Here is a 25205-nt window from a genome sequence, read left to right as displayed (position 1 = left end):
TCCGAAAGACCCAGCAAGCAGCTGAAAGAGTCAGGTGCAGATGTTTGCACCCAACCACTGGACAGAAGCAGCTGACCCCTGTTGTTGAATTAGGGATGGCTGAAAGAAGCTGAGGAGAAGGGTGATCCTGTAGGAGGACCAGCAGTCTCAGTTAATCTGGACCCCTAAGATCTCTCAAACACTAGACTATCAAACAGACAGCATACATCAGCTGATATGAGGCCCCCAACACACATACAGTAGAGGACTGCCAGGTCTGTGTTCATTCAGAGATGGTGCACCTAACCCTCAAGAGACAGGAGGCTCCAGAGAGTTTAGAGGTCAGGTGGGATGGGGAGGGTGGACATCCACGTGGAGACAGGGGGTAGGGAGGAGGTATGGGATGTGGAACAATCAGAGGATGGATCAGGGGCAGGAGAAATAAAATATGGAGTGTAAAAGATAAATTAATTTAAATTTAAAAATAAAAATAAAAAAAAGAAGAAAGTTTATAGAGCCCACCCAGACACAGGGTGGACCTTGCAGGGCCTGTGGTGGCTGGCACTAACTGCTTAGGACAGGTTGTTCATCCTCTAAGAACAGCCACTGTTTTCCTCTTTCTCACAGACTACGTATATGACTTCAGCATAGTTATATTATCTCTTTGTGCCTCAAATTTCCCATTGGTCAAATAGGGATAGTAGCACAATTTATGGATAAGCAACTGTAAAGATCAAGTGAATTAAGCTCTGTACATTGCTTTAAGCTATACCTGGTCTATAGTAAATATCACATACAAATTGACTTTTATTGTTTTGTGTACTTTTGTCTTAAAAAGTTATATAATGGTCTGCATTTAAATGATTGGCAAGTACTACTGCTACTCTAGCGGTGGTACCAGGGATTGAACCTAGGACCTTGTGCATGCCAGGCAAGTGCTCTGCCGCTAAACTATATATCCCTAGTGTGGAAAGTGTTCTTTTGATTTGACTAGTGTATGGAATGGATATTTGAGTGATATTGATTATTGAGGTTGGAAGTTACCAATGTGTGTCAGGTAAGCAATTGATTGATCTTAGGTAATTAGAGCACATTGTCTGGAGAGTCTAAATTGACGAGATAGGCTCCAGTTTTACCACTTTGCTGTGTTTTTCTGGGTACTCACTGACCCTCTCTGAGCTTCTGTATTTTTCCTATAACGTGAAGACTAATGTTTACCTTGCTTCCATCATGGCTTTGTTGTGAAAACAAAAAGAGAAATCAATGTTTGATGTGCTGAACCATTTTTAAAAATGATTAAGTTGTTAATGATGGTCACCTTGGAAGCTGTCATTTCTTAACACCTCTCTTCCCATCCACTCATAAGTGACTCAGACTTCAGATGCATCCAGTGGATAAAATATGTGAAGGGGGAGGAGTCAAATCGAGAGAGAGCAGCAGGCAGAGATTAAGATGAGAGCAGAGCCTTCTTGTCCCATCACTGAGTTAGTTAGTCTTGGCTGCTAGAGATTTCTCATACCCCAAAGTGTCAATCTGGGAAGAAACCAGGCCAGGCACAGTAAATGACACCCAGTTAAGATGGTGATGATGGGGAAGGAGGGATGTGGGATGTATCAATGAATAGTGGTTAGATGTTTTGACACTCGATCAGCACAGTCCTGGGTTCAAATGCTGGCTCCATCTCAGACTAGCAATGTGATCTGAAGTACATAACCCCTCCAAATCCCAGCTTCTCCTTATAAAAAGAGGCTTAGGGTACCGCCCACCTTTGTGACCACAGTGAGGATGCAGTGGTGCCGTTTATACAATGTGCACTCTGCTGTGCCATCAACATTGCAGGGGGCTGAAACGTGAGCTCCTTGGGGGTCAGTACCAGTTATTTCTCAGTCTGTAGCTCCAGCACACATGGCAGTACCTGACACAAACTGGCATTGTTAGAACAAAGCTGGATAGAATAACAGGGGGTGTGGAGGTGTGCTGCTGAAAAGGAGTGCACAGGAAATAAGGCTCAGCCAAATGTGCAAGGCCTTGAATGCCTTTGCAAACAGTGCGAATGCTACAAACCGCCCCTCATGAGGAAGCAGCAGCAGACGGGGTTAAAGGAAGAGAGCCTTGGAGGTCTGTCACGGGTGGGCCTGGAACAGTGGACCTGGAGAGAAAGACTCAGCTTCTAGGAGTGCTCCAAAAGTTGAGGAGCTGTTTGAGGAGCGATGGATTTGTATTCTAGGGAACTTCTGCAGGCTCCAGGCTTCTGCTTCATGTGGAACTGAGGAAGAGGGAAAAGAGAGATGTCTTTCCTTAGCTGTCACTAGTTCAGAAACCCAGTCACCAGGTCCTGGCCTCAGAATGCCACTGGTCATACTCAGGAGACTGTCTTGGGTAAACTGGAGAACTGTCCACAATGAAGCTCCATGTAGCTCTGATAAAAAAAAAAAAAAAAAGCTTTGCTGGACTAGCAATAAAAACCTCTCGACCGTGTTCTGCAACACAGCAGTGCAGTATGACAGGTTTGTCATTCAATCCAGAGTGTGGCGTTTTAAATCTGGTTAGAGCAAGGTCAGGGATATAGCTCATTGATTAGAGTGCCTGCCTAGCCTGCATAAGGCTGAAGGCTAAACTCCACAGTATCATAAAAGCTAAAACCTCAAACTAGGCAGGAGCACTCCTATTGCACCTCTAGCCTCATTAGCTGCCTGGGGTCAGGGGGGAGAGTAATGGCAACAAGTTCTAATAGAGCCTATCAGGTATGTCCAACTGGCAACCTGTAGTCACCATGTGCCCAGGATGGCAATCTATAATAACCCAATAGAAAATCATAGACTTACTTAAAATATCAGCATGTTCTGTTCGTTGGTTTGTTTTCTTGCTTGCTTGCTTGCTTGTTTTGAGGCTTATTTTTGTAAGTTGACTGAATAGTTCTTGAGTGTGAACTTTATAAATGACAAGGTGATGTCCTAATGGTTGGACCTGCATGATAGCAAATGAGTTTCATCTCCATGTTTTCTTGATGATCAGATGGACTGTTACCTGGCAAGGAAGCAAACAACCATATCCTAACACAGACTTGATCTATATCAGGCACTTGACCCTAGCTTGCATTGCTGATTTATCCCTGTGGCTCAGCAAGACACCCAGGGAGGGCTACACATGCCTCTTGGTTTTTACCACCTCACTAATAGATGGTCATTGGATTTTGCTCATGGCTGCCTCATCCACTTGGAGTTTCAGATACTGGCAAAGCCTTGTTGATTTCCCAAGATAATGAGCATCAGAGGCAGCATGCTCCAAGAGAAGTTTGGAATAAAAACTGACTCCCTATGTCCCACGTGCTATTCCGTAGCTTCATGCTTGGTGACGTATCTCCTACTACTCAGATCTGTGCTTTGCCTTACTTTGCAAAGGCTGGGTGTAAAGCAAAACAGACAGCCTTCATTTCTTGGATGAGAAGGTTTGAAGTCCAGCTGGCCTGGTGAAATTGAGTACATACTGTTACACACAGGGATAACTAGGTATTTCTAGGCAGGGGACAATATGGGGACCTGTCGTATCTTAATTAACATGCTCACGGTGAGTCGTTTCTAATTAGCAACATCTATTGACTTAAAGTAAGTGGTGTAGAGTCCTTGAAAGAGGTTCCCTAACCAACACCGATCACATCTTGTTTCCAGTCTTCATTTTTCTGAACAAATTGTACCTGTGGAGATTTTGTTCTATTTTATTTTTACTTATTCACTTTACATCTTGCTCACTGCCCCCCTCCTAGTTACCCCTTCCCACAGTCCTTTACCCATCCCCCAACCTCTTCTCCGCTGAGTGGATGGAGGCCCCCTGAGTATCCTCCTACCCTGGCACATCAAATCTCAGTGAGACTAGGTGCATCGTCTCCCACTGAGGCCAGACAAGACTGCCCAGCTAAAAGAACATATCCCACAGACAGGCAGCAGCTTTTGGAATAGCCCAGTCTGTGCAGATTCTTAATCCTGTAGAATTAGAATCCCATGGATTCTGATTTTGCAAGAAAAATGACATGCTGATTTGAATTAACTTTCATACAGCAGAAAACTGGGTTTGGCCCCACCACATATATTTCTCTGTCTCTTCTCAAAGCTGTTGTTAGAACAACGTCTCTAGAAGTATGACCTGAAACTTTCTTCCTCCTCACAGCCCGTGCAAGGCTTTGACTACGCCAAGCAGCATCTCGGTCAGCAAGGGGCAGATGAGGAGGTCATCCCTGTGACTCAGGAAACGGTGGTCCTCCCCATACCTGTCAGAGATACACCTCAGGAAAGAGACACGGCTCAGGATGGCAGCACCATCAAGACGGCTAAGTCCACTGAAACCAGAAAGAGGTAGGCATGGCCTGATTCCATCCTTTCATCATGAGCAAGAGAAATAACTGGCGGTGAGAGCTATGGCCCTCAGGTGAATTCCACTGTTGTGTTTAAAACTCCCTTGTGCTCTCTTTGAATATTGAAAAGGAGAGCAGAGAGAAGAGAGGAATCTTTGCCCGCTTCATGGAAGCCGCCCTTGCGAGGACTCGTGGTTGGTCAGCCACAGCAGCGGCAAGGAAGCCCTTCTATTTATGACAACAAGCTAGGTTCTGATGTCATCCATTGTTGGCACCTCCAGAGGGTACCTTTGATTCCTGGCAGTTGTGGTTTTCCCCAGCAGTGTCTCAGGAAAGCTAGTGCTTTCAGTTGGAATCCCACGCTGAGTGTCTACTATGAGCAGAAAGCTCTTTGACACAATTGAGGATAGTGAGTGACATTAACTTCAAACCTACACACACACACACATGCACACCCTTGCCTGTGCCTACACACATGCAAACACTCGTACACACACTTGTACACCACATACCATGAAGATGGAGAAAGAGAAGAGAGAAAGGGAAAATAAACAGAGCTCTTTGATTGGCATTAGTAGGACTTTAAAAAAAAAATGTCAGCGGATTTCTGCTCCCAAGAATCTTGTGATGGGGAGACATGGAGGTTAAGGATGGAAGAGCAAGCATGAAAATGTGTGGTACCCACAGCGGGATCTGAGGAAAGCATAGTAGCAGAGACCAGAGACTACAAAGACCCACAGTGCCATCCAGGCATCTCCACACAGTGGTGATGTTCCACTGAACCTCCAAGGCTGGAGGGCTCAGAATAGGTGGGAATGGGTAAATATCATCTGAAGTGGGAAAGAAAACAAGGTAAGTATGCTTCTGCTCACAGGACTTCCCTGGAGTTCAGCCTTCACAGTGCTCACAGGACTTCCCTGGAGTTCAGCCTTCACAGTAGTTAGGACACAGTAAAAGAGGAAAGCAGGAGATGGATTAAAATTATGGACAGTCTTGACTTCCAGGCTCAGGAGGCTGACCTGATCCCACAGGCCACGAGAAGCTACTGAAAACTCTTCCAAGAACAGTGACATCTTGCCTGCACTTTAGGACCATTCTCAAGGCAATACAGATGATAGGAAAGATTAGGCTGGAGGCCAGGAGATTCATTACAAAGTCTTGGGAGTGGCCATGTAAAGAGGCAGTGAAGCCAATAGCAGACCCCATTGGTTAGCTGAAGCAACAGGCTTTAACAACCCATTCTCCCTTGCTTCAGAAACGCTATGGAAGCTGAAAACACTCGCTCCTCCCTGCCTCCCTTCCCACCCCTTCCCTTTATATGCACTGCCCATTGCTGTTTACCAGATACTGGAGCGATCCCAGGGAACAAGACAAACTTTCTATTCACGTGGGACTTAAAAATCTGGTATGGAGAGATGAGAAGAGGGGAAGGGGAGTGCTGTTTTAAGATAGGAAATCAGGGAAGATCTTAACAGTTAGTGGCATTTGGAAGACACCATTGACGTGACACATGGGCCATGGGGCTTGCTGAGGGAGGAATAGTGTTCCAAGCAGGTGGGACACTGTGTGCAAAGTCCAGAGGAGGGAAATTCTTGATGTGCCTGATGAAAAGCAATATGGTCAAGAAGGCTAGTGTGCACTAGGGAGGAAATAGCAGCACATGAATCAGGGAAGCTGCCTGTGACTGGTCATGTCATCTAAGAGATCAAGTCAGACTGGGATTGGGATTGTAAATGAGGATCAGAAGTCATGGGAGGACTGGAAAAGAGAAAGACATGCTGTGGAGTAGGAAAGGTTCCCTCTGGCTCTGTGTACAAAACAGACGAGAGAGTCAGGGTAAGGAAACCCAGGAGGCCCGGGCAAGAAACAGTGACCTGGGCAGAGAGTGATTGTGGACGGGCTGTTAATGCCGTGAAGGAAGCTGCTGTAGGATTTGGAAATGTCTTTGCCATGTGTTTGTGTTATTGAAGGCAGGGAGGGGATGAGCTTATCAGTCACCCGTAGGTACACAAAGGAACGAGCGAAGAATCATTGACCCTATGAGTCTGGAGTTTGAAGGAGGGGCTCAGAGTAGACATAACAGTTATGGGAGTCGGCGGAGTTCTGTATCCCTGTGGGACTGAAAAGAGTCATCTAGGAGGGGCTAGGCATAGAAAGGAAGATGCGCTCCAAAAGCTAAGCCCTGGCAGTACCGCAGTGATTAGAGGTGCAGAAGGTGAGTGAGAGTCAGCAAAGGAAAGTGAAAATGCAAATAAGGATGAGAGGAAGACAGGAGAGAAGCCAAGAGACACAGCAGTTTTCAGAAGAAGGAACTATCCATATCAAATACAGAAATTCTGCACTAAAATCAAGCCACCAGGTTCTGTTATATTCTAGAAGCTCTTGAAACCTTAAAATGAAGAAAAGAAGAGCAGAGGTGTGGACTTCACCTCATGTGGAAAATAAGGCAGAGATCGTATGAATTAGTTATCTGTTTGCCCATAACAGATCACTCCAAAACTTCAGTGCTTAAAACAAACTGCCATGATTCAGCTCATGATTTGGGTGGGTCAATAACTTGAGCTCTGCTGGGTGGTTCTGGTTTGAGCCAAGCTGGCTGATGTTATCCAGAATTACCTGCACATCAATCGATAGAAGTTGAGTCAAATAAGCTACCTTGTTGCTGACAGCCATGTCTGGGGTGGCCCATAACACTCAGTCCCCTCTCCACGTGGACTCAAGTTCTAGCCGATTAGTTCCACCAGACTTTTTCAGAGGGTCCAAGGGCAGAAAGAAAAAAAAACAACCCCAAATACAAACACTTCTTGAGACTCTGTCTGTGGCGTTTATTTCTTTCCCGTTAGCCAAACAAGTCACATGATCAAGTTAGGAGACACTGTAGAAGACCTCCCAAAGTTGGGTTGCATGGAGGTATGGACAAAGTCGGTTCCATTACTGCAGTGGTCCATTCAGCACGGGAGAGTGAGCAAAGAAGACTTGAAACACATGAAGAAAGATAGTTTATCTGAAGCACTCATCCACTGTATCACCTATAGTATTATTCTCGTGATGATTCTTGCCAAGCACAATAAAGCTATGTTGACAACTTATCACCTATTTAAAAGAAACCAAAAAGGAAGAGTTTCTAAATTCACATATTGATGTAGCACTTCTGGGAAGAATAAGAAGTCTTTTCTACCTATTCAAATTGAGTAATTTAAATCCTGTAGGGATTAATTTTTGAAACTTGTTTGAAAACAACTGCTTCTCCTTGAGTTAGCAAAGAGTCACCTCTTACTAATTACGCTCAATTATTTATTCCCATTTTTATCAAGAAATGTTAGCTTATGAAATAGAGAGAAAGGTGGGGGGGAGAATAGCTATACTGCAGCATGATTTCTACACTTGCTTCACTATCTCATCATAAAAATGTACCTTTGCTGGGGCTGGCAAGATGGCTCATCGGGCAAGAGCACTGACTGCTCTTCCGAAGGTCCTGAGTTCGGATCCCACATGGTGGCTCACAACCACCCGTAATGTGATCGGATGCCCTCTTCTGGTGCGTCTGAAGACAGCTACAGTGAATTACGCCAGAGCGAGTGGGGCAGAGCGAGTGGGGCGGCAGAGGTCCTGAGTTCAGTTCCCAGCAGCCATACACATGATGGCTCATGGCAATCTGTACAGCTACAGTGTACTCATACACATAAAATAATAAATAAAATAAATCTTTAAAAAACAATCTTTAAAAAAAAAAAAATGTACCTTTGCTAAGTGTTGGCTATGGCCTTCCCAAGCTGTAACATGAGCCATCTCTATTCCTATCATGGAAGACTCACTCTCTCTCTCTCTCTCTCTCTCTCTCTCTCTTTCTCTCTCTCTCTCTCTCTCTCTCTCTCTCTCTCTCTGTGTGTGTGTGTGTGTGTGTGTGTGTGTGTGTGTGTGTGTGTGTGTGAGAGAGAGAGAGAGAGAGAGAGAGAGAGAGAGAGATGTGTTTGAGTGTATGTGTGCATCCACATTGGTGTGGAAGGGAAAAGTTAATGTCATGTGTCTTCCTCTAGGTCTCTCCTGCTTTTTTTTTTTTTTTAACTGAACCCAGCTCTCACCAGTTGGTAGGTTAACTGACCATCAAGCCCCAGGGATGCACATGTCTCTGCCCCACCAAATTCAGGTCCTCTTGCTTTCACAGCAGACAGCTTACCAACCAAGCCATCTCCCCAGCACCATTTAAGGAGGTTTTAAGTACCACACCTAAGAGCAAATCCATTACGAACCAGGTTTCTGGTTTTCCCATCTTGTCACATCCGTTTCCTCATTCCAGCTACCTATGGACTGACTACAGGCCCTCCCAAATGGGTCTGCTAGATCAGCCCCCAAATTTTGTAACTGAAAAAAAAATCAATGAAAATAATTATTGATATGCTTAAATTAAAAAAAATTTTAAATAGAAGTCTGAGCATTAGTCACAGCTAGGCTGTCCAGTGTCTGCTCGGGTCCCTTTCCTCCTGAATGGAGTCTTGGTGATGCTCTTCTCTGCATCTGTGGCTGGGGTGTATGGATCGGGTCGAGGGTGATAGATAATCAAACTCATAGGAACAGTAGCCATTGAAGTGGACTCTTAGTGATGAGCCACACTGTTTAGGAATTACTTAGTCCCTACCCGAGTCACACATCTACCCACAGTTTCAGAAAGGGGACCACTGAGTTTTGTGACCTTAAATATCAAGCTCACAGCTGCTATGTCTTAGCTTTCAGAGGTGATTTTACTACTGTCATGTGTACATGTACACCACACAAACACTTTCTATTTTGATAAGGAGTGTTGAGTTGAATACTCACTGTATATAGAGGTATATAGACAGAAACAAAGAATAAAGCAGATTGGATTTTTTTTTCTCTACAGAAATGTGCTCATTGACACCTTTCCTCAGAGTGAGAGAAACATCAGAAAATTCTTTCAAGATCAAATGGGGAAAGAATATGAAAATGTTACAAAAATCACTAAGCAGATTACAAATGTAAAATAGATTACAAAGTACTTCCCACACCCCAGAGTTAAATGAAAACATTTTTATCCAATAAAGCCAGCTGGAGAGTAGGTGCAGTTAGCTTTCATATTCTGAAAACAATTCAAGGGCTTATGTTTCCTCTCTGTCTCTCTTTGTCTCTGTGTGTGCCCACCCACCCCCAAGAGCATACGGTGATCAAATAGCTGTTAGGAACATAATTATATATGTAATAAATATGTATTCGATCAATTAATGTCTGCTCCATATTTCCCACCTACAGTCTTTGTAGTACTAATGTGATAAAATGTTAACAATTTTTCAGCCAAATTGGGAGTTGCTTCGGTAAAGTGAAACAAAACGAATCCATGACAAAATTGATCAGAGCCTCTGATAGGCCACCACAGTTAGAGGCATCCAAAGAAGGATGCAGTGAACATTTCTCAAACCCTGACGCAGAGGTCAGCCTTTTCACTGTTTACCCCAAGGTGGGCTGAGGGAGAGCACACCTCCAGAGGCAGAAGTCAGGAGCCCATTCCCCAGCATAGAGTCTTGAAGAAGGACTGAAGGCCCTGAGACCTGCTCCTGTCTGAGGCTGCTGCCTGAGACATAAGAGGTTTTGAGATGAGGGTGACCTGTTGCCATCTTGCTTAGTCCTGGAAAATATTCTTGGTCTCCATGACGCTCCCACTTCTCACTTTCTGATCAAGGCGAGCCATCATTATTACGACCAGTGACCCCATTTGAAGGCACTCAACACGGTCTCTGGGACCTAGAGGGTGTCCCAGCTGTTTGCTCTCAGATGTCCATAGACTCATATGATGCTTTGCAACAACATATTTTTCCTGGAGGAATGTGCAGCTCACGTTAGTATTTCAAAATATAAGCAGTTACTAGTCGGGAGTGTGCAGGTGTGCAGCTAGCTCTGAGAGTGTGAAGATCCCATGGTGGGGAGATTGAATCTGGAGTCGTCACGTAGCTCTGTGCTGTGGTGAATAGGCAAAGAGTAGTGTGGTGTTTGTGCATGGCTGAAGATGCTCATGTGACCCGAACACTCAGCATCCAGAGCTGTGTGAAGGGAGGGCTCAGTACACAGTGTCACTGCTATTTCCAAAGTGGCAAGCTAGGTGATGGATTAATGAAACAGAGATGCAGTCTGGGCTCACTGAATTTGTCCAGAGAGCCCAGAGCAGTAAATGCACTTGAGAACAAGCGACCAGACGCCTCACCTGGGAGCGAGAGCGTGTGGGTGAGTGTGAGTGTAAGTGGTTTTTGCTTCTTTTGTCTCCCATATCATTTCTTCTTTGCCACTGAAACTGGAATGAAAAGCTACAGACATAAACTGTGCAAATGAAATAACCTTGAGAGGAGGCTGTTCTACTCGAAACTTACTGTCTACCCTGTTGCTATGGTTACCTCCAGCAGGTCGCCCAGTGAGAATGGCTCTGTCATCAGCAACGAATCAGGGAAGCCCAGCTCAGGGAGGCGCTCACCCCAGAATGGAATGACTCAGCAGAAAGTGACAAAGGAGGAGTCCAGGAAGAGAAATGGTGAGAAGCCGCCCCAACCAGTACCTCCCCTGCCTCTCCTGTGTAAACACACGCACATGCTTGCACACACATGTACACTTACACCCAGTGTGCGTCCATCCCAGGCCTCTCTGTTCTGCCCTGTGAGTCCTGGAGTCTGTTGTGAACTTGGAGTGAGTTCTGTGTCCTCTCTCATCTGGTCTCACCTCCTCATCCCCCTGTTTATAAGGAAGTTAGTAATACTGAGAGGGAAAAAAAACCTTTTTGGAACAAAGTGATGTTTGCTTAGAGCCTTTTCTCATTCTTGGGTGAAATGGCATGATTTTTAACACCAAGTCCAACAAACTGACAGGATCTCCAACATGCTGCCTATCTCGGAGCTTTTCCCCAACTTCCTTCCCTTAACCCCTTGACAAATTTCAGGGGTTCATTGTATACCTATGAGTCTGACTAACAAGTCTGTTATTAACAACAACAAAAAAAAAATGTATTATAATAAAAAGTCAAATCAACCCTATTGGGCATGGTATTGTATCCAGCTGTAATGTCAGCTGCTTAGAAGCCTGAAGCAGAAGGATCCGAAGCCTGACGCTGACCTGTGCAACTTAGTGAGACCCTGCTTCAGAATTCCACAGCACAGTGGTGGAATGCTAGCATCCCCCTAGGTTCAGTCCCCACTGCCCCCTAGTTAATTAGTGAATTAATCAGTGTATGACTGATTCTCCTGGGATACTTAAATGTTTCATCTCACTCATGAAGTAAGAGCTAAATAAGAGCATTGTTAATACAACATTGGATCAGGGGATGGAACAAAGAAAGGAAGAAATCAACCGTGGAACTGTGGAGAAAACAGAAGTGCATCTTTCATCATCTAACAGGCTACAAAAAGAACTGAATGCTCTGTATGTGAATTTGGCCCCTGTGGAATATCCAAATACTACTGCCTAGTGGTCTAATGTCCAATCTAGAGCTGGGGTAGCTAAGGTTAATTAATAAATGTTAGTGTACAGACAGTTCTTGTTTCCCGCCAGGCTTTCTACATGTGTGGCTTCTACTCTTGTTCTCTGATGAATATGAACTTATAAGGGAAGGAAAACACAATGTTTTACCAGCAAAATGGCTGGTATAGGTCTTTATGGTTTTATAGCCTCACTAATTAGCCTAGTTGTGAGACAATTTTAGAGCCCATTTCATGAAGTTATTTAAATATAGTGAAAAGGTTAGGTGTAACAGGTAGGATTTTGAAAGGAAAACAACAACAAGAAAACCAACTTGATATCAAGTGTGGTGTCTCATGCCTGTAATCCCAGCACTCAAGAAACAGGCAGAAGATTGCCATGAGCTCAAGGATGGCTGTCCAATAAATAAATAAAAACCAACCAATAGGATGTCTTTCTTAACAAGTACAGGTACTTGAACTTCTAAGCCAATGCAATTGCTTGGCAAAGTTGTTCTGACCTAGGGTCTGGCATAAAGTCACAGTCATGTTGCCTTGGGCTGTAGACATAAGATGGCTCACTCATATGTCTTCTGGTGGGAGACCATGACTTTCTTTTGGGCTGCTTGAATATATGCAGAATGATTTTCCTAGAATAAGTGACCCCAAGAGAGAACGGAGAAAGCCATCATGCTATTTCATAACCAAGGCTTGGAAGCAACAAAATGTCGAACCCATGGGAATGAAAGCCATGGGAATGGAAACCATGGAAGGCTTTTGCTGTAGTTAACCGGGAAGTAGGTGAGAAAGGTGGCCAGGCATATAACATGGGGTAAAACTATCCTCTAAAAATACATAAGCGTGTGGTGACACTTATATAGAGATTACCCTCTGTCATTGGCTGCTTTGATGACCTTGTATTTGCAAATCAGTCTATGCAACTTAAAAAACAAATCCATCTATGACCCATTCCTGGTCTGTAAGTTGTTTTAGCTACATTATAAAATAAGTACTTCCTTGTTTAATTTGACAGATCTTCTGTGATTGTAAATGATAGAGAGATCTACCTGCTATGTTTCTCAGTCATTTAAATAACACTCCGAGTCCCCTTGAGCAGGTAGGAGAGAAGATGAACACACTTCAGTTACATTCATATTTTATATAGCACCTCCTTTGCTTCCAAACTGTCTCCTAGTTCAGTTGCTTACGCAGGCCTAATTTATCTTGCTGAGCCCATTCAATAAACTGTCCTTCTTGTACATCCCTCATGAGAATACGATTTAAAAACAAGTAAATCAGCTAGATATGGCTGGACTTGAAGCCCCTTCTGTTTTCAGCTTAGTTATGGAATCACAAAGCCAACTTGTGTCTTGCAGCCGGCACAGCAGAACGCTCTGTCAGATGGGAGAATTAATTTACCAGCACGTAGGAGGCAATGAGTCCGTGTAATTAGAGGAGTTGTCTGTAACTGTGAGTTAGTTCTCTGGTGGTTATTTCATAGCTTTTTTTTGTTATAGACAAGTAAAAGAATGAAAAACCTAAGTCGTTTGAGAAACAGCCTCCAAGGGGGGAGGGGAGAGAGAGAGAAAGGGAGAGGGAAAGGGAGGGAGAGGAAGGGAGAGGGAGAGGAAGAAGGAAAGGGAGAGGGAGAGGGAGAGGGCGCACAACCACAGCAGTACATGTGGCTAATTGACCTAGGCAAACTTCTCACTTAACATCGTGCAAGCTGTGCTAGCTTCATCAGCAGAGACTGGAGTAAACGGTGTTCCAGTGATGAGCAGACTTAATAGATATGGGTTTGGCCAAATTCACTTTTCTCATTTATAGAAACATAGAGAATGAATTTACTTTTTATTGTGTCTTGTCCCTGTTTTGAAAGAATTTTTTCTTTCTGTTTAATTGCAACCTTAAAAATTCTTCCCTACTTACTGATACTATAATAGCTAGATAAATGGTACAAACCGTAAATTTAAGGGTAAGCCTTCGGCCATGGGCAGAACCACACACTGTTGCCTCTGCATTTTGAGATCCCTCACATCTCAATCCTGTAGCTCCCTACATCTTTAAACCCACATGTTTGTGCCTGGCTTTAGTGACAGCAAGTGATGAAGAGGAGGGAGCAGGTCTCTTTGACAGTGCTGGGAAGGCAGCAGCAGATCCCTTTGACACATCTTCTGGATCCGTGCAGCTCATTGCTATCAAACCGTCAGCTCTGCCCGTGGTGCACCCTGCCTCCGAGAGGGGCCAGGAGTCCTCAGCAGCACTCAATGGCGAGGTAAGTACCCTTGGCCTGCGTAGAGACTCCAGCTGGACCACAGGGATTCAGTGATTCCTAGGCAGGTGGAGTACAGCTTGTGTCCAGTGGCCTCCATCTGTCCCTCTGCACACACCAGGTCTCAATGATGGGAAATCCAAGTCACCCAGGGGGAGTCTGTACACAGCATTTTCCCACCTGCAAAGACCTCCTTTCTCCCAAGCGTCCATGAGTATAGCCTGTAGCCTTTCTATACTGCACCCCGGCACACTTCGACTTCCATTAGGATCCATGTTGTCAGGGTAATAGGAGGGGGGTGAACTAAGAGGAGCGGAGCGCACACTATCACTTGAGCAAGGAGCTGGCCACTAGAGACTCTGAAATGACATTGATTTCCGTAAGCAAGCTTGAATTAGCCCCCTGCTTGCTTTCTAGGTGGTGTCAATGTCAGTCAGCTTTCCCGGGGAGATGGCTGAGTTGGTAAAGTGTTTGCCATGAAAACCTGGGATTGACCCCCATGTAAAAGTGAAGGCCGACAGTGTGCATCTGTGATTTCAGCACTGGTCAGACCGACAGGTGAATCCCAGGGCTCATTGGGCAACCAGTCTTGTTGATTTAAAAAAAACATCTGCCACAACTGTGAGAGATTTTATCTAAGAAAATTAGAGATAATAGACAATTGATCAGTAAGTAAGAGAGAAGAGCCTTATCTCAGGCAAAGAACAGGAAATTGGGTTGAAAATGCCATCCCTCCATCTTCCTTCCAAAGTAGAGTTATCAATGAGATAAAAAAAAATGTTGATGAATCTTCATAAATGTTTACATGGGGACCACTGTGTATATTGGCATTGCATATGTATTTACACACAGTGTGGCCACTGTGGACATTGACATTGCACGTGTATGCACACATAGTGGGGCCACTGTGTGTATTGACATTGCACATGCATGCACACCGTTTCTCTGGTGTTAAAGCATTGGGTTAATTGTTCATTTCATTTCTGCTATGTTGCCTGAAGCAGGTGGGATATTTGCAAGGTCTACAGCCTCTTTCTCATCGCACCTCAAAGGCCCGGCTGCAACCCTGTACAGCACACCAGAGGCTTCTTCCCAGCTCCCAGGACACTTATGATAGTGTTGTGTGCACCTGCTGCAGGGAGGACTTTTTTATGCTGAGCATGAACTGGCCTTAAACCATGATGGGCTGAAGCTCAGTTACATACATGAACAACACCTTCTATTTCAACTTCTTTATTTTTAGTCAAAGAAACTAGTCTGGAGGGTGAGGCGCTGGCTCAAGGTCGTGCTGATGACTGGAGGTCAGATGCTCCGACTCTACCTGGTGCTCCTTTCCATACTGCACTCCCACTCCAGCCTTTGTGAGAAATAGCGTTGTGCTTAGAAAGTACAGCCTCGAAAGCTTTGTCACCAGAGTTGGACTTCAGCTCGTCCACTCTCAGTCGCTGTGTCTTAGGCAAGGGAGTAAAGTCCCTGTGTGTTGGCCCCTCTACCCACAAAATGGAGCACTACATGTAAAGCACGTAGTACAGTGGCTAGCACATAAAGACTTCGTCATCATTCCTGCCATGCTGTTTTTATTATTGTTGGTTCATCAGTGAGGAAGAAGTCATTGTTCACAATGTGTCCTTCACACTGTTCACATTGCCCCTTAGCTCTGTAACCTTCCCTGAGGCACAGTTCTGTGTCCCCCTCCCTCTAGACACACACAAGCCTCTGAAGCTGGCGCTAATGCACTGTTAACTGCCTTTGATTAGGACTGTCTGCCTGGTTAAGGCTCTCACTGTGGCCACCATACCTGCGTCTCTTTGTCCCAGTCTTTGTATGATACGAACACCATACAAACAGACTCTGAAATTAGGACAAATCCCTTTTCCTCCAGGGCCAGCTCCCTGTCACGTGGGGAGAGCACACTGGGAGTATTTCTCTCAGAGATGGATCTTTGCTCTATTTGGGCAGTTAAAGGAATGGGCTTTGCTGACACTCAGCTGGAAAAGAGCCCTGACCTGTTCTCTTTATAATCTGCTGTCTCTACGAGCCTGACATAGACTGCCTTAAAATTCTTCTCCTTCTCTTAGAGATGGCTGATTAAATGTAAGTGGGAAAAGCATAACCCAAGGGCATGATGCCATAACTTTTTCCTTTATGAATTACTGGGAATTCTTTTTAAAGGTGGTTTTAAAGAAAACAAAGAACATTGAGCCACACATAACAATCTTGACCTCTCCCTTTCCCTTTCCGTCTCCCTCTTCCCTCTCCCTCTCTCTCTCCCTTTTCCTCTCCCTCTCCTCCCTCTCTTTTTCCCTCTCCCCCCTCTCCTCCCTCTCCTCCCTCTCCCCCCTCTCCTCCCTCTTTCCCCTCTCCTCCCCCTCCCTGTCCTTCTCCTTCTCCCTATCCTGAGCATGTGGATTGCACAGAAACCTCCCTGGAATGGAACATTTGTTCTATTCCCCCTACATCCATCCCAGTCCACTTTGAGACTCATCCCAAGAGCTCCAGTTAAGTGGACAGAGAAAGCCATGAGCTGCAGCTAGACTCAAGACACCAAGAACTAGCCAGGCAGATGGGCTCCCACACTAAAGAACCACAGGGTATAGGCAGAGTAGGGACCACAAGAGTATGAACTCTTAGCTAAGGGTATACAGCCAGACATAGGACTACAACAATCCGGACAGGTGTGGGAGACAAGGATGCAAGATAATCCAGTGAGTCTTGGGGATTTATTGCTGTGAAGAGATACCATGACCAAGGCAATTCTTATAAAAGGAAATACTTAATTGGGGCTGGCTTACAGTTCCAGAGGTTCAGTCTATTATCATCATGGCAAGAAGCATGGTAAAGCCTCTTTCTATATATATATGTATACACATATATACATACACATGCACACATATATATCAATACTTACTATATAATATGTATATATATATACATATATATACATATATACATACACACATATATATATCAATATTTACTATATATGCATATATATGAATGAGACTTCAAAGCCAGCCTATACAGTGTTGCCCCTCTCAACACATGAGTCTATGGGTGCCAAGCCAATTCATAACACCATGATGCCAGGTCCACTTTATACGAGGGCTGGTGCTGGTGACTTTTACTATAAGGTCACAATTCCCAGAATAGCTCTCCCCTGCTTCACCTCTGGTCTTTTTGGTCAGCTGACCTTGCAGAGAAAAGCTCCTCGTCTGTTGCCATGCTGAGTCAGGTGTGGACCTGACTCTCTCTCTCTCTCTCTCTCTCTCTCTCTCTCTCTCTCTCTCTCTCTCTCTCTCTCTCTCTCTCTCTCTCTCTCTCTCTCTCTCTCTCTCTCTCTCTCTTTCTCTCTCCTCCAAGGTGAACAAGGCTCTGAAGCAGAAATCAGACATTGAGCACTACCGGAACAAGCTGCGCCTGAAAGCCAAGAGGAAGGGGTATTATGACTTCCCCCCAGTGGAAGCAAGCAAAGGCCTGACAGAAAGGAAGATGTATGAGAAAGCCCCAAAAGAAATGGAGCATGTTTTGGACCCAGACCCAGAACTGTGTGCTCCCTTTGCAGAGTCTAAAAACAGGTATATGCTCTATGGCTGTACTTTATGTCCCCACATAACATGGGACGAGGACAGAGGACACCTGGGGTATTATACCCATGTTCTTTGATCTTACCTTGGGACTTTGATCTTGGCAGGCTTTTGATCTGGCCCCCACAAGCATGTATTCAATAATGAGTCTGAAAGAGAGTCAAATTGAAGCCGTTAAAAATACCGTGTGGGGTGAACAAGTCCAATTGTCCTTTAGCTTAATGATATTTTCAAGCCAGGAGCTATTTCAGAGCTGAGTGAAATATAATTATCACTTACCTAGTTATGCAACTTCCAGATCAAGGGCCATTGCACTGTTCAGTTACACCAGTGGTTCTCACACGAGAAGGCAGATTGCATGCCTCACATTTTCATTCCGCCTTAGTGAGTGCCTGTCACATTTTCATTCCGCCTTAGTGAGTGCCTGTCGCACTTTGGCTCCATGCTAGTTCATTTCAGTCCTCCACAGGTCTGTCCAGTTCTTCAACACTTATTGTCACGCTGTGACTCAGATACCAGTCAAGATGACGTACGCTTGCACGACATGTGCTTTTTCTCACTCATCCCTTCCATGTTTTATGTTGGACAAGACAGCTTAATGGTTGCTCCTGTGGAACTTAAGTCCCATGAAAGGAAAAGATGAGCTCCACCTCCAAAAACAAGCCTGAGCTTGAAATGGCACTTGAAATGGGAGCTGCTGTAGCTCTAATGGGGCCTGGCCCACTGAGGCAGGGCAAGTCCAAGTGCTTTGAACTTGTCTCTCTCTCCCCTGTTCTTTGCTTTGTAGCAAAATGCTTGAGATTGGGGGATTTGTAATTGGCAGAAATTTATTTTCTAAGCATTCTGCTGGCTAAGAAGTCCAAGATCAAGGTACCAGAATCTGGTAAAGGTGTTCTTGCTATACTAACGCATGGTGGAGGGTGGAAGGGCAAAGAGCGAGGGGCCTAAACTCACTCTTTGATAATACCATTTGTCTTAGTCACCATCCTACTGCTGTGTAGAGACACCGTGACCAAGGCAGCTCCTATCAAAGAAAGCATTTAGTCAAGGGCTTGCTTAGAGTTTTGAAGAGGCTAATCCATGGTCATCATGGCTGGAAGCAGACAGACATGGTGCTGGAACAGTAGCTCATCTGTAGGCAGCAGGCAAGACAGAGAAAGACATACAGACAGACATACAGACAGAGAGACAGACACACAGAGAAACAGAGACAGAGAGAGAAAACAAAAGCACCTAGGCCTGGCATGGGCTTTTGAAACCTCAAAGCCTGTTCCTAGTGACGCGGTTTTTTTTTCTCCAGAAAGGCCACACCCACTCCAACAAGGCCACACCTCCTAATTCTTCCCCAACAGGTCTAACAACTGGGGACCAAACAATCAAACATATGAGCTTATGGTGCCCATTCTTATTTAAACCACTACATCATTGCTGTGCCCCATAAGACTTCGTAGCCCTATTGCTGGCCAAAGGTTCCACCTCCTAACAAGGATAAGACAGCCATAAAATTTAATTAAATATTTTATTTCATATTCATACATGCATGTAGTACATTTGAATCCAAACTACCCTCCGTTTCTTTTCCTCCGATTTGTTCCCATCCCCCCACTCTCCCCCTCTGAACTTCATGTGCTCTCTTCTACCTTTTTCTTGTTAAATTTAGTATCTTCTGATTCCTATATGTGCATGGGTGTGGAACCCTCTCCTGGAGCATGGGCAGCCTGCATCCTTAGCTGCCCCTCTCCCATGAGCTAAGGGCGGGACTTCATGATCCCCTCCCCGACCCATTCTGTGATGTTGGCAGGCTTGATCTAGTACAGATCTGGTGCCTGCAGTCACAGCCGCTGTGAGTTCATGTGTCTAATAGTTACAGCTAGTGAATACCGTTTCGCTGCAGATATCTGCCCCTCTGGCTCTTACAATCTCTTCACCTCCTCTTACTCAGGGAGGGAAGTTGGTGTAGTATTTATAGGTGTCCCACTCAGACCTGAGCACTCCAGTCTCTTAGCCTCTGGATGTTGACTGGTTGCTGGTCTTAGATGAGAAGCCTCTCTGATGAGGACTGAGGGACGCACTGACCTGTGAGTATAAAGAGAAGATCTCGTGGATCTGGGTGGAGAGGAGACTTAGTAGCTAAGAGTCCTTGCTGCTCTTTCAGGAGACTTGGGGTTTGGTTCTCATCACCCACACAGTCATCTATAACCCCAGTTTCAGGAGTTCTAGTGCCCTTTGGCCTCTGTGGGCACCAGTCATGCATGTAGTGCCCCTGTACACCAGTACTACACTCAGACACATAAAATGAAAATAAATGAGAATATTTTTAGAAGAACTCAGGGAGTAACTTATTACTATGCCCATTTAGCAAAATAATAGTACTAGGTTTTCCTCTTAGGGGCTGGGCGCCCACAGGCTTTTGGCACAGTTAATGATACCAGGCATGGGCTAATCTTATGGAGGGGTCTTTAAATCCAATTTTTAAAAGTGTTTGATTCCTCTCATACTATTTCTGACGCCTTTGCACTGGTGTGCATCTTAACCGGCCAATCATTACTATAGCTTGCAGGGTTCACAGCTGGGTAAGACTGATGGTGACCCGCCCCCGATCTGTAAAAGCTTCTAGCACTATGAAAGTTAGCCATTAGGAGTGACCACATTTTAACAGGAATTTTAGAAAAGGAGAACAAAAGAGTGACAACTATCTGCAAGCTCTGTGGCTAACTAGGTAGTGACCTCCCATACCCGCAAAGAGGTAAAGGGTGGCAAAGCTCCTGCCCGCCTCTCTTCCCTTCCTGCCTGCCATATTTGATACCACCTCTACACTGGGTACAGTTTCCTTGGTGATCCCCTGGCTTTGGGCATGCTGACATTGCAGCCACCGAGAGACCACAACACATGCATGTTCCACACACTAGGGGCAGAGTAGGTCATTTCCTGGCCTAAATGGATATTTGCATGAAAAATAAAAAATAAATTCTAGAACTAAAAGAATTGAACAGAATTAGATGAAAGCAACAGAACCAAGTTTGGAGCTGGGAATAAACTGAAGCAATTTAATTTATTTACAGTAAAGAAAAAAAGGAGGGGTTTCTAGAGCTTAATTTGCTAGGGCTTTGGTTGGCTGGTATGACAAACGAGGGCATTAAATCCCAGCATAGCAGGGTTCACAATGCACACATCACCATGTTAATAGGTGTAGGAGGAGGGAAAGAAAAGGTATGGATTTGACAGGAAGGCTGATAGCAACTTTAATTTGCACTTTGTTCTTGGGGACTCTGCTTCAGGCTCCTCCGATAGACTGATGTGAGACCTGTTTTTCCCGCAGCTTGGAAGTTACTGGAGAGATAACACTTTCAATGATTTTCTTTTTGAGCAAAGCTGCTCCCTGGGAACTGTGTCTAGATTCCTCAACATATGGTTAGGCCAGATGCTAAGATCCCATGATGGACTGTGGCTGCTGTGTGCATGTAGTTAACTCTCCGAAGATGTCCATTGTCTCTACAGCACTAAGAATGGTTTGTAAAACAGTCAAATGTTCACTACTTAGGGAAAAAAAGGTAGCTATGAGCTAGATGATCTGGGCATAGGGGTGAGAGAGAGAGAACAGAAAGAGAGGGCGTGGCAGAGAAGCTGCGCTGCTGCTGACTCCACCCATCCGCATCCTGACTCCACCCAGCTCAGGATGGTTCCTGACTCGCTGCTGCTGGCTCCACCCAGCCGCCTGCTGTTGATCTGTTGTCACAGGTTGGAGCTGGATTTTAATTGCTGTTCACAGCACAACCCTCAGAGATGCTGCTGTGAGCCACCCAGCTAGAGCAGGGCACACTGAAGCAATCATTGTCTAGTGAACAAGAACATCGCTAACTTCCCTTTAGAGCAAAGATATAGCCAGAAGAGGCAAAACTACGATTCTAATGTTAGCTTAACACTAAATCTCTCAGAGTAGTTTCAGCGTTCTTTTTTTTCTTTCTAAAATTAATTAAAACACCCTATTTCATATTATGCACACATGTGGGGACACAGGGTGGGCAGCCTGACTGAGGCCAATGCTGGCTGCGGACTGTTTGTCTGCTCAGCTGCCTTTGCACCTGCTGTCTGCCGCCTCTGTAACTCCTTCAGGGATGTTTTCTCAGAAACTGAAAGTATGGTGTAGCTAATGTGTTGTAAGGCATCCTCCGCTGATGGCAGGTTAGCAGTCATAGATCAATACTCCTGGCAGGAGATTCTGGATGTCAGAAACACCACTGTCATAGCCATAGTTCCAGGGTTTTGTGTTAGCTGCTTATACAAGGAGCAGGTGGGAAAAAATCCTCACCTCCCCCAGGATTGCCCAAGGCCAAGTGACAAAGACTCACCGGCAAGCACACTCTTCAGATGAAACCAATCACAGAACCATACCTGAACCACCTCCTTTAGACAGCCTCCTGGGGCTCTAGTTCTAGACCAATATCCACCCAGCCGGATCACCTCAGAGCCAAGCACCTGACAAATGAAAACCATCCTTGTGCTTCTGGAGTCTACCCTCCTTCAAACCAGCTCTTCCCACGCTGCCCTGCCCAGTGCGCCTCCCAGAAGCCACAGTTGAAAGGCTTTTGCTCCTGCTTCCTGCTCTCTCCCTCTGCCTTCTGACCCACCTGCTCCCCATCGTGGCCTGGATCTTTCTCTGAGCTCTGTGGGTGGAATAAACTGCCTTCTCAATGGCAGTCATCTCTTGTCATTGAACAATAATTAAAACCACCCCCCCACACACACAGTTTTCCAGTGAGTCTAGGCCCCAGCCATCTTAAATGCCAATCAATTCCTTATTGCACCTCTGTTGACTTCCATACATCCTCCCCTTGTCTCCCCAGTCCCCAGCTGGTAGTTTGCAGAGCCCCCTTGAAAACAATCCATTTGTACTCAAATCCTCACAGATCATGAATCTATGAGGCCAACACAGCATAGTAACCTATGCAGTAATCTATTCAGAGTTGCTATGACAGAAACCGGACATCCTCCTCCTCCTCCTCAGCTGCCTAGGCCATCTCCACAGAACCCCGGGGTTCCATAGAATGCAATATGAAAACTACTTTATCTGTTAAAAGTTCTTAAGGGTTCAAGTAAAATACATCATAACCCACCCAAAAATATTGTTGGAGGGGAAGAAACTCAAGTTGACATGTTATAAACTATAGCAAAATAAGAACAAGTGTGCCTAGTAACATCAGCTGATGACAGCCTGATTTACCACCAAGTAGATACACCAGACACACACCCACAGTGGAAGTCTGCTTGTTGAAACGTGCTAAGTAAGTCTTTCAGACGTGCATCTTGAGCTAAGGAGGTAGCTCAAATGTAGGATAACACTTGCCTACTGTGCACAAGGCCCTGGGTTCAATTCCTAGCACTGACAAAAGTTAGCTATGATAATGCATCGTTTTCTCTGAAGGCAGAATAAGGCAGTAGGTGCTCCAGCATCTAAGCTTCTAATATATCCATGCTCCCCACTAGTATATGCCTAATACTAGTATATTAGACTAGTATATGTCTAATACTTACAAAATAACCTTCTGCCAGTCTCCCTGCTTATTCTGCGACCACATATTAGAAAAGCTTTTCTTAAAGGGCTAATTGACAAAGCTTTTCTTAACGGGCTAATTGACAGTGGCTGGGTAGCTATGAAATGTGATTTCTTTTTTCCAAAAACATAGTTGTCACTAAGTCAAGGATGCAAATCTTTGGAATCTGCTTTGAAGTATGAGTCATTTCGAATATATTCAGTCTCTTAAGCCTGCTGCACCCAGGCTCCTTTCCTACAGGAGGCCCCTCGTTGCAGATAACTGGAGGGTACTGTTTATAATGGGAGGGTGTAAGCTGCCTATTAGCCAGGAGTCTTGCAACTGGAAATCCAGTACAACCTGGTTAAACTAAAGGGACTTTATTGCCCAGCATCAGTCAAGGCCAAAGCTTTAGTCTGGCTCAATAAAGGGAACCGTACTGGCTTGGGCTTTGCTCTCTCTTCACTTTGTCCAAGCCTCATTTGAAGGCAGGCTGAAACCTCCTGATGGCAAAAAACCAGCTGTCAGAAACCCCAGGTGTGTGTCCCTCAAATCCAAGAGTCCCTCTTTCCTAGTCGTCCTGGTTGTAGCCCTGAGACTCAGTCTCACTTGACCCAACTTAAGTCATGCATGTGCCCACTCTTCTGACCAGTCACATGAATGTAGGGATATGGTCCTCTGTTGGTCCAGTCTGAGCCAGTTGCTTACCCTTGCAGGAAAGGTAGCCACCAAGGAGCATCATGCTATACTGACCACAAGGGTAAGTATCATGGGACCAAGAAGGCAAAAAGAACAAAGAGATTCTCTTAAAATAGGTATGGTTCCTTGTGATAGAGGAGATCTAAGCATGTCTGTCGTATTCATGGCTAGGTGCTAGGGCAGACCCTTGAAGCTCTTGCTGGATTGTATGTGACTGAATTCTGTAACAACCTTATCGGGTTCGTAAAGCAATGTGTGTGTGCCAGGTCGCTGGCCGCTCATAGCCTCTGGGAATAAATAGCACCCTGTCTTTACTCCCAGCTACAAATACCTAGAATCCTTGAACTGAAACATGCAATAGGTCGTACCTAAGAGTTCTCTGGCTCTTAAGCCCTTGCTCTTACTCTCACCTCTTGCTCCCTCTCCTCCTCTCCCTCCCCCCTTCCCCCACTCTACGTGGCCATGGCCGGCCTCTGCTTCTCTACTCTTCTCCCTCTCTCTGCCTTTCTACAATAAACGCCATAAAACAAAACAAAACAAAAAAAAAGTTCTCTGAAGATGGTCTGGAGGCAGTAGTCATTTTGCTGTTGGGTGAAGGGGAATTTTAATCCCTTTGTTACTCTGCAGAATCCCATCGAAGTCATCTGTCTTTATGAGTCTCACTCCAGCTGATAACTGTTGCCACTTGTGGGAGAACAAGCATGGCCACATTCTCTTCCTGTGGATGTTTCTGTCCTAGACTCCTCCAGTGACAAGCGGAGATGAGACGGTGGCTTCTCATGTGTGAATTTATGGGGAGTAGCTGAGGTGGCACCCTGAATGAGCTACTGCTACCCGTGTTTTGTGCAGCTCACTTCAGAGGCTGCATTTCTTAGAGCTCAGCTGAAAGCTTAGAGAATCCTTCTCTGACCGTTCTAATTCTTCTCTGTCTTAGCTTCTTATTTGTATGTGTGTGTGTGTGTGTGTGTGTGTGTGTGTGTGTGCATTTGCATGTGTGTACGTTGTGTGCCCTGAGCATCATCCTTCAGTATTCACCCACCACTTGTTGAGGCAAGGTCTCTCATTGCCCTGGAACTTATCTGGTAGGCTAGGCTGATTAGGCAGTGAACCCAAGGGATCCTCCTGTCTCCCAGTGTGGTATTACAAGTGTGCACTACCATGAGTGGCTTTATCATCATCATCATCATCATCATCATCATCATCATCATCATCATCATTAATTTTATGATTATTATTATCATTATTATGTATATTCTGGTACTTCAACACAAGTCTTCATATTTGCAAGACACTTTACTGAGTGAACCATGTCCCTGATATTCCTTGTTTTTCTTAATAACACTA

At 45.1% G+C, this 25205-nt stretch overlaps 1 protein-coding gene and 1 long non-coding RNA gene across 10 annotated transcripts in view; one reads left to right on the top strand and one right to left on the bottom strand.

The window, feature by feature from the left end:
* Kiaa1549l (KIAA1549 like) overlaps nt 1–25205 on the top strand; it is a 264527-nt gene that overhangs the window by 194452 nt on the left and 44870 nt on the right. For 5 of the 7 annotated variants that reach the window (XM_031371205.1, XM_031371203.1, XM_031371206.1 and 2 more), the window contains 4 exons: nt 4144–4328; nt 10732–10859; nt 13869–14050; nt 17408–17622. In XM_031371205.1, coding sequence (XP_031227065.1) covers nt 4144–4328; nt 10732–10859; nt 13869–14050; nt 17408–17622 — 710 coding nt within the window. The remainder of the gene's footprint in view (nt 1–4143; nt 4329–10731; nt 10860–13868; nt 14051–17407; nt 17623–25205) is intronic. The other 2 variants (XM_031371204.1, XM_031371208.1) reach the window with 1 other exon arrangement.
* Nucleotides 1658–17731, bottom strand: LOC116090581. 3 transcript variants are annotated; one of them, XR_004118730.1, is made up of 4 exons: nt 4244–4470; nt 2805–3006; nt 2342–2398; nt 1658–2245 (listed from the first exon to the last, which is right to left on the bottom strand). It is a non-coding gene; the product is annotated as an uncharacterized LOC116090581 (long non-coding RNA). The 3 variants fall into 3 exon arrangements; XR_004118731.1 differs by lacking the exon at nt 4244–4470 and adding an exon at nt 17717–17731 and having other exon boundaries at nt 1658–2398; XR_004118729.1 differs by having other exon boundaries at nt 1658–2398.

The sequence above is a fragment of the Mastomys coucha genome, unplaced genomic scaffold, assembly GCF_008632895.1.
Source record: "Mastomys coucha isolate ucsf_1 unplaced genomic scaffold, UCSF_Mcou_1 pScaffold15, whole genome shotgun sequence".
Taxonomy (NCBI): domain Eukaryota; kingdom Metazoa; phylum Chordata; class Mammalia; order Rodentia; family Muridae; genus Mastomys; species Mastomys coucha.
Note: the sequence above shows the minus strand (reverse complement) of the source record. Positions and strands in the feature narration are given on the sequence as shown.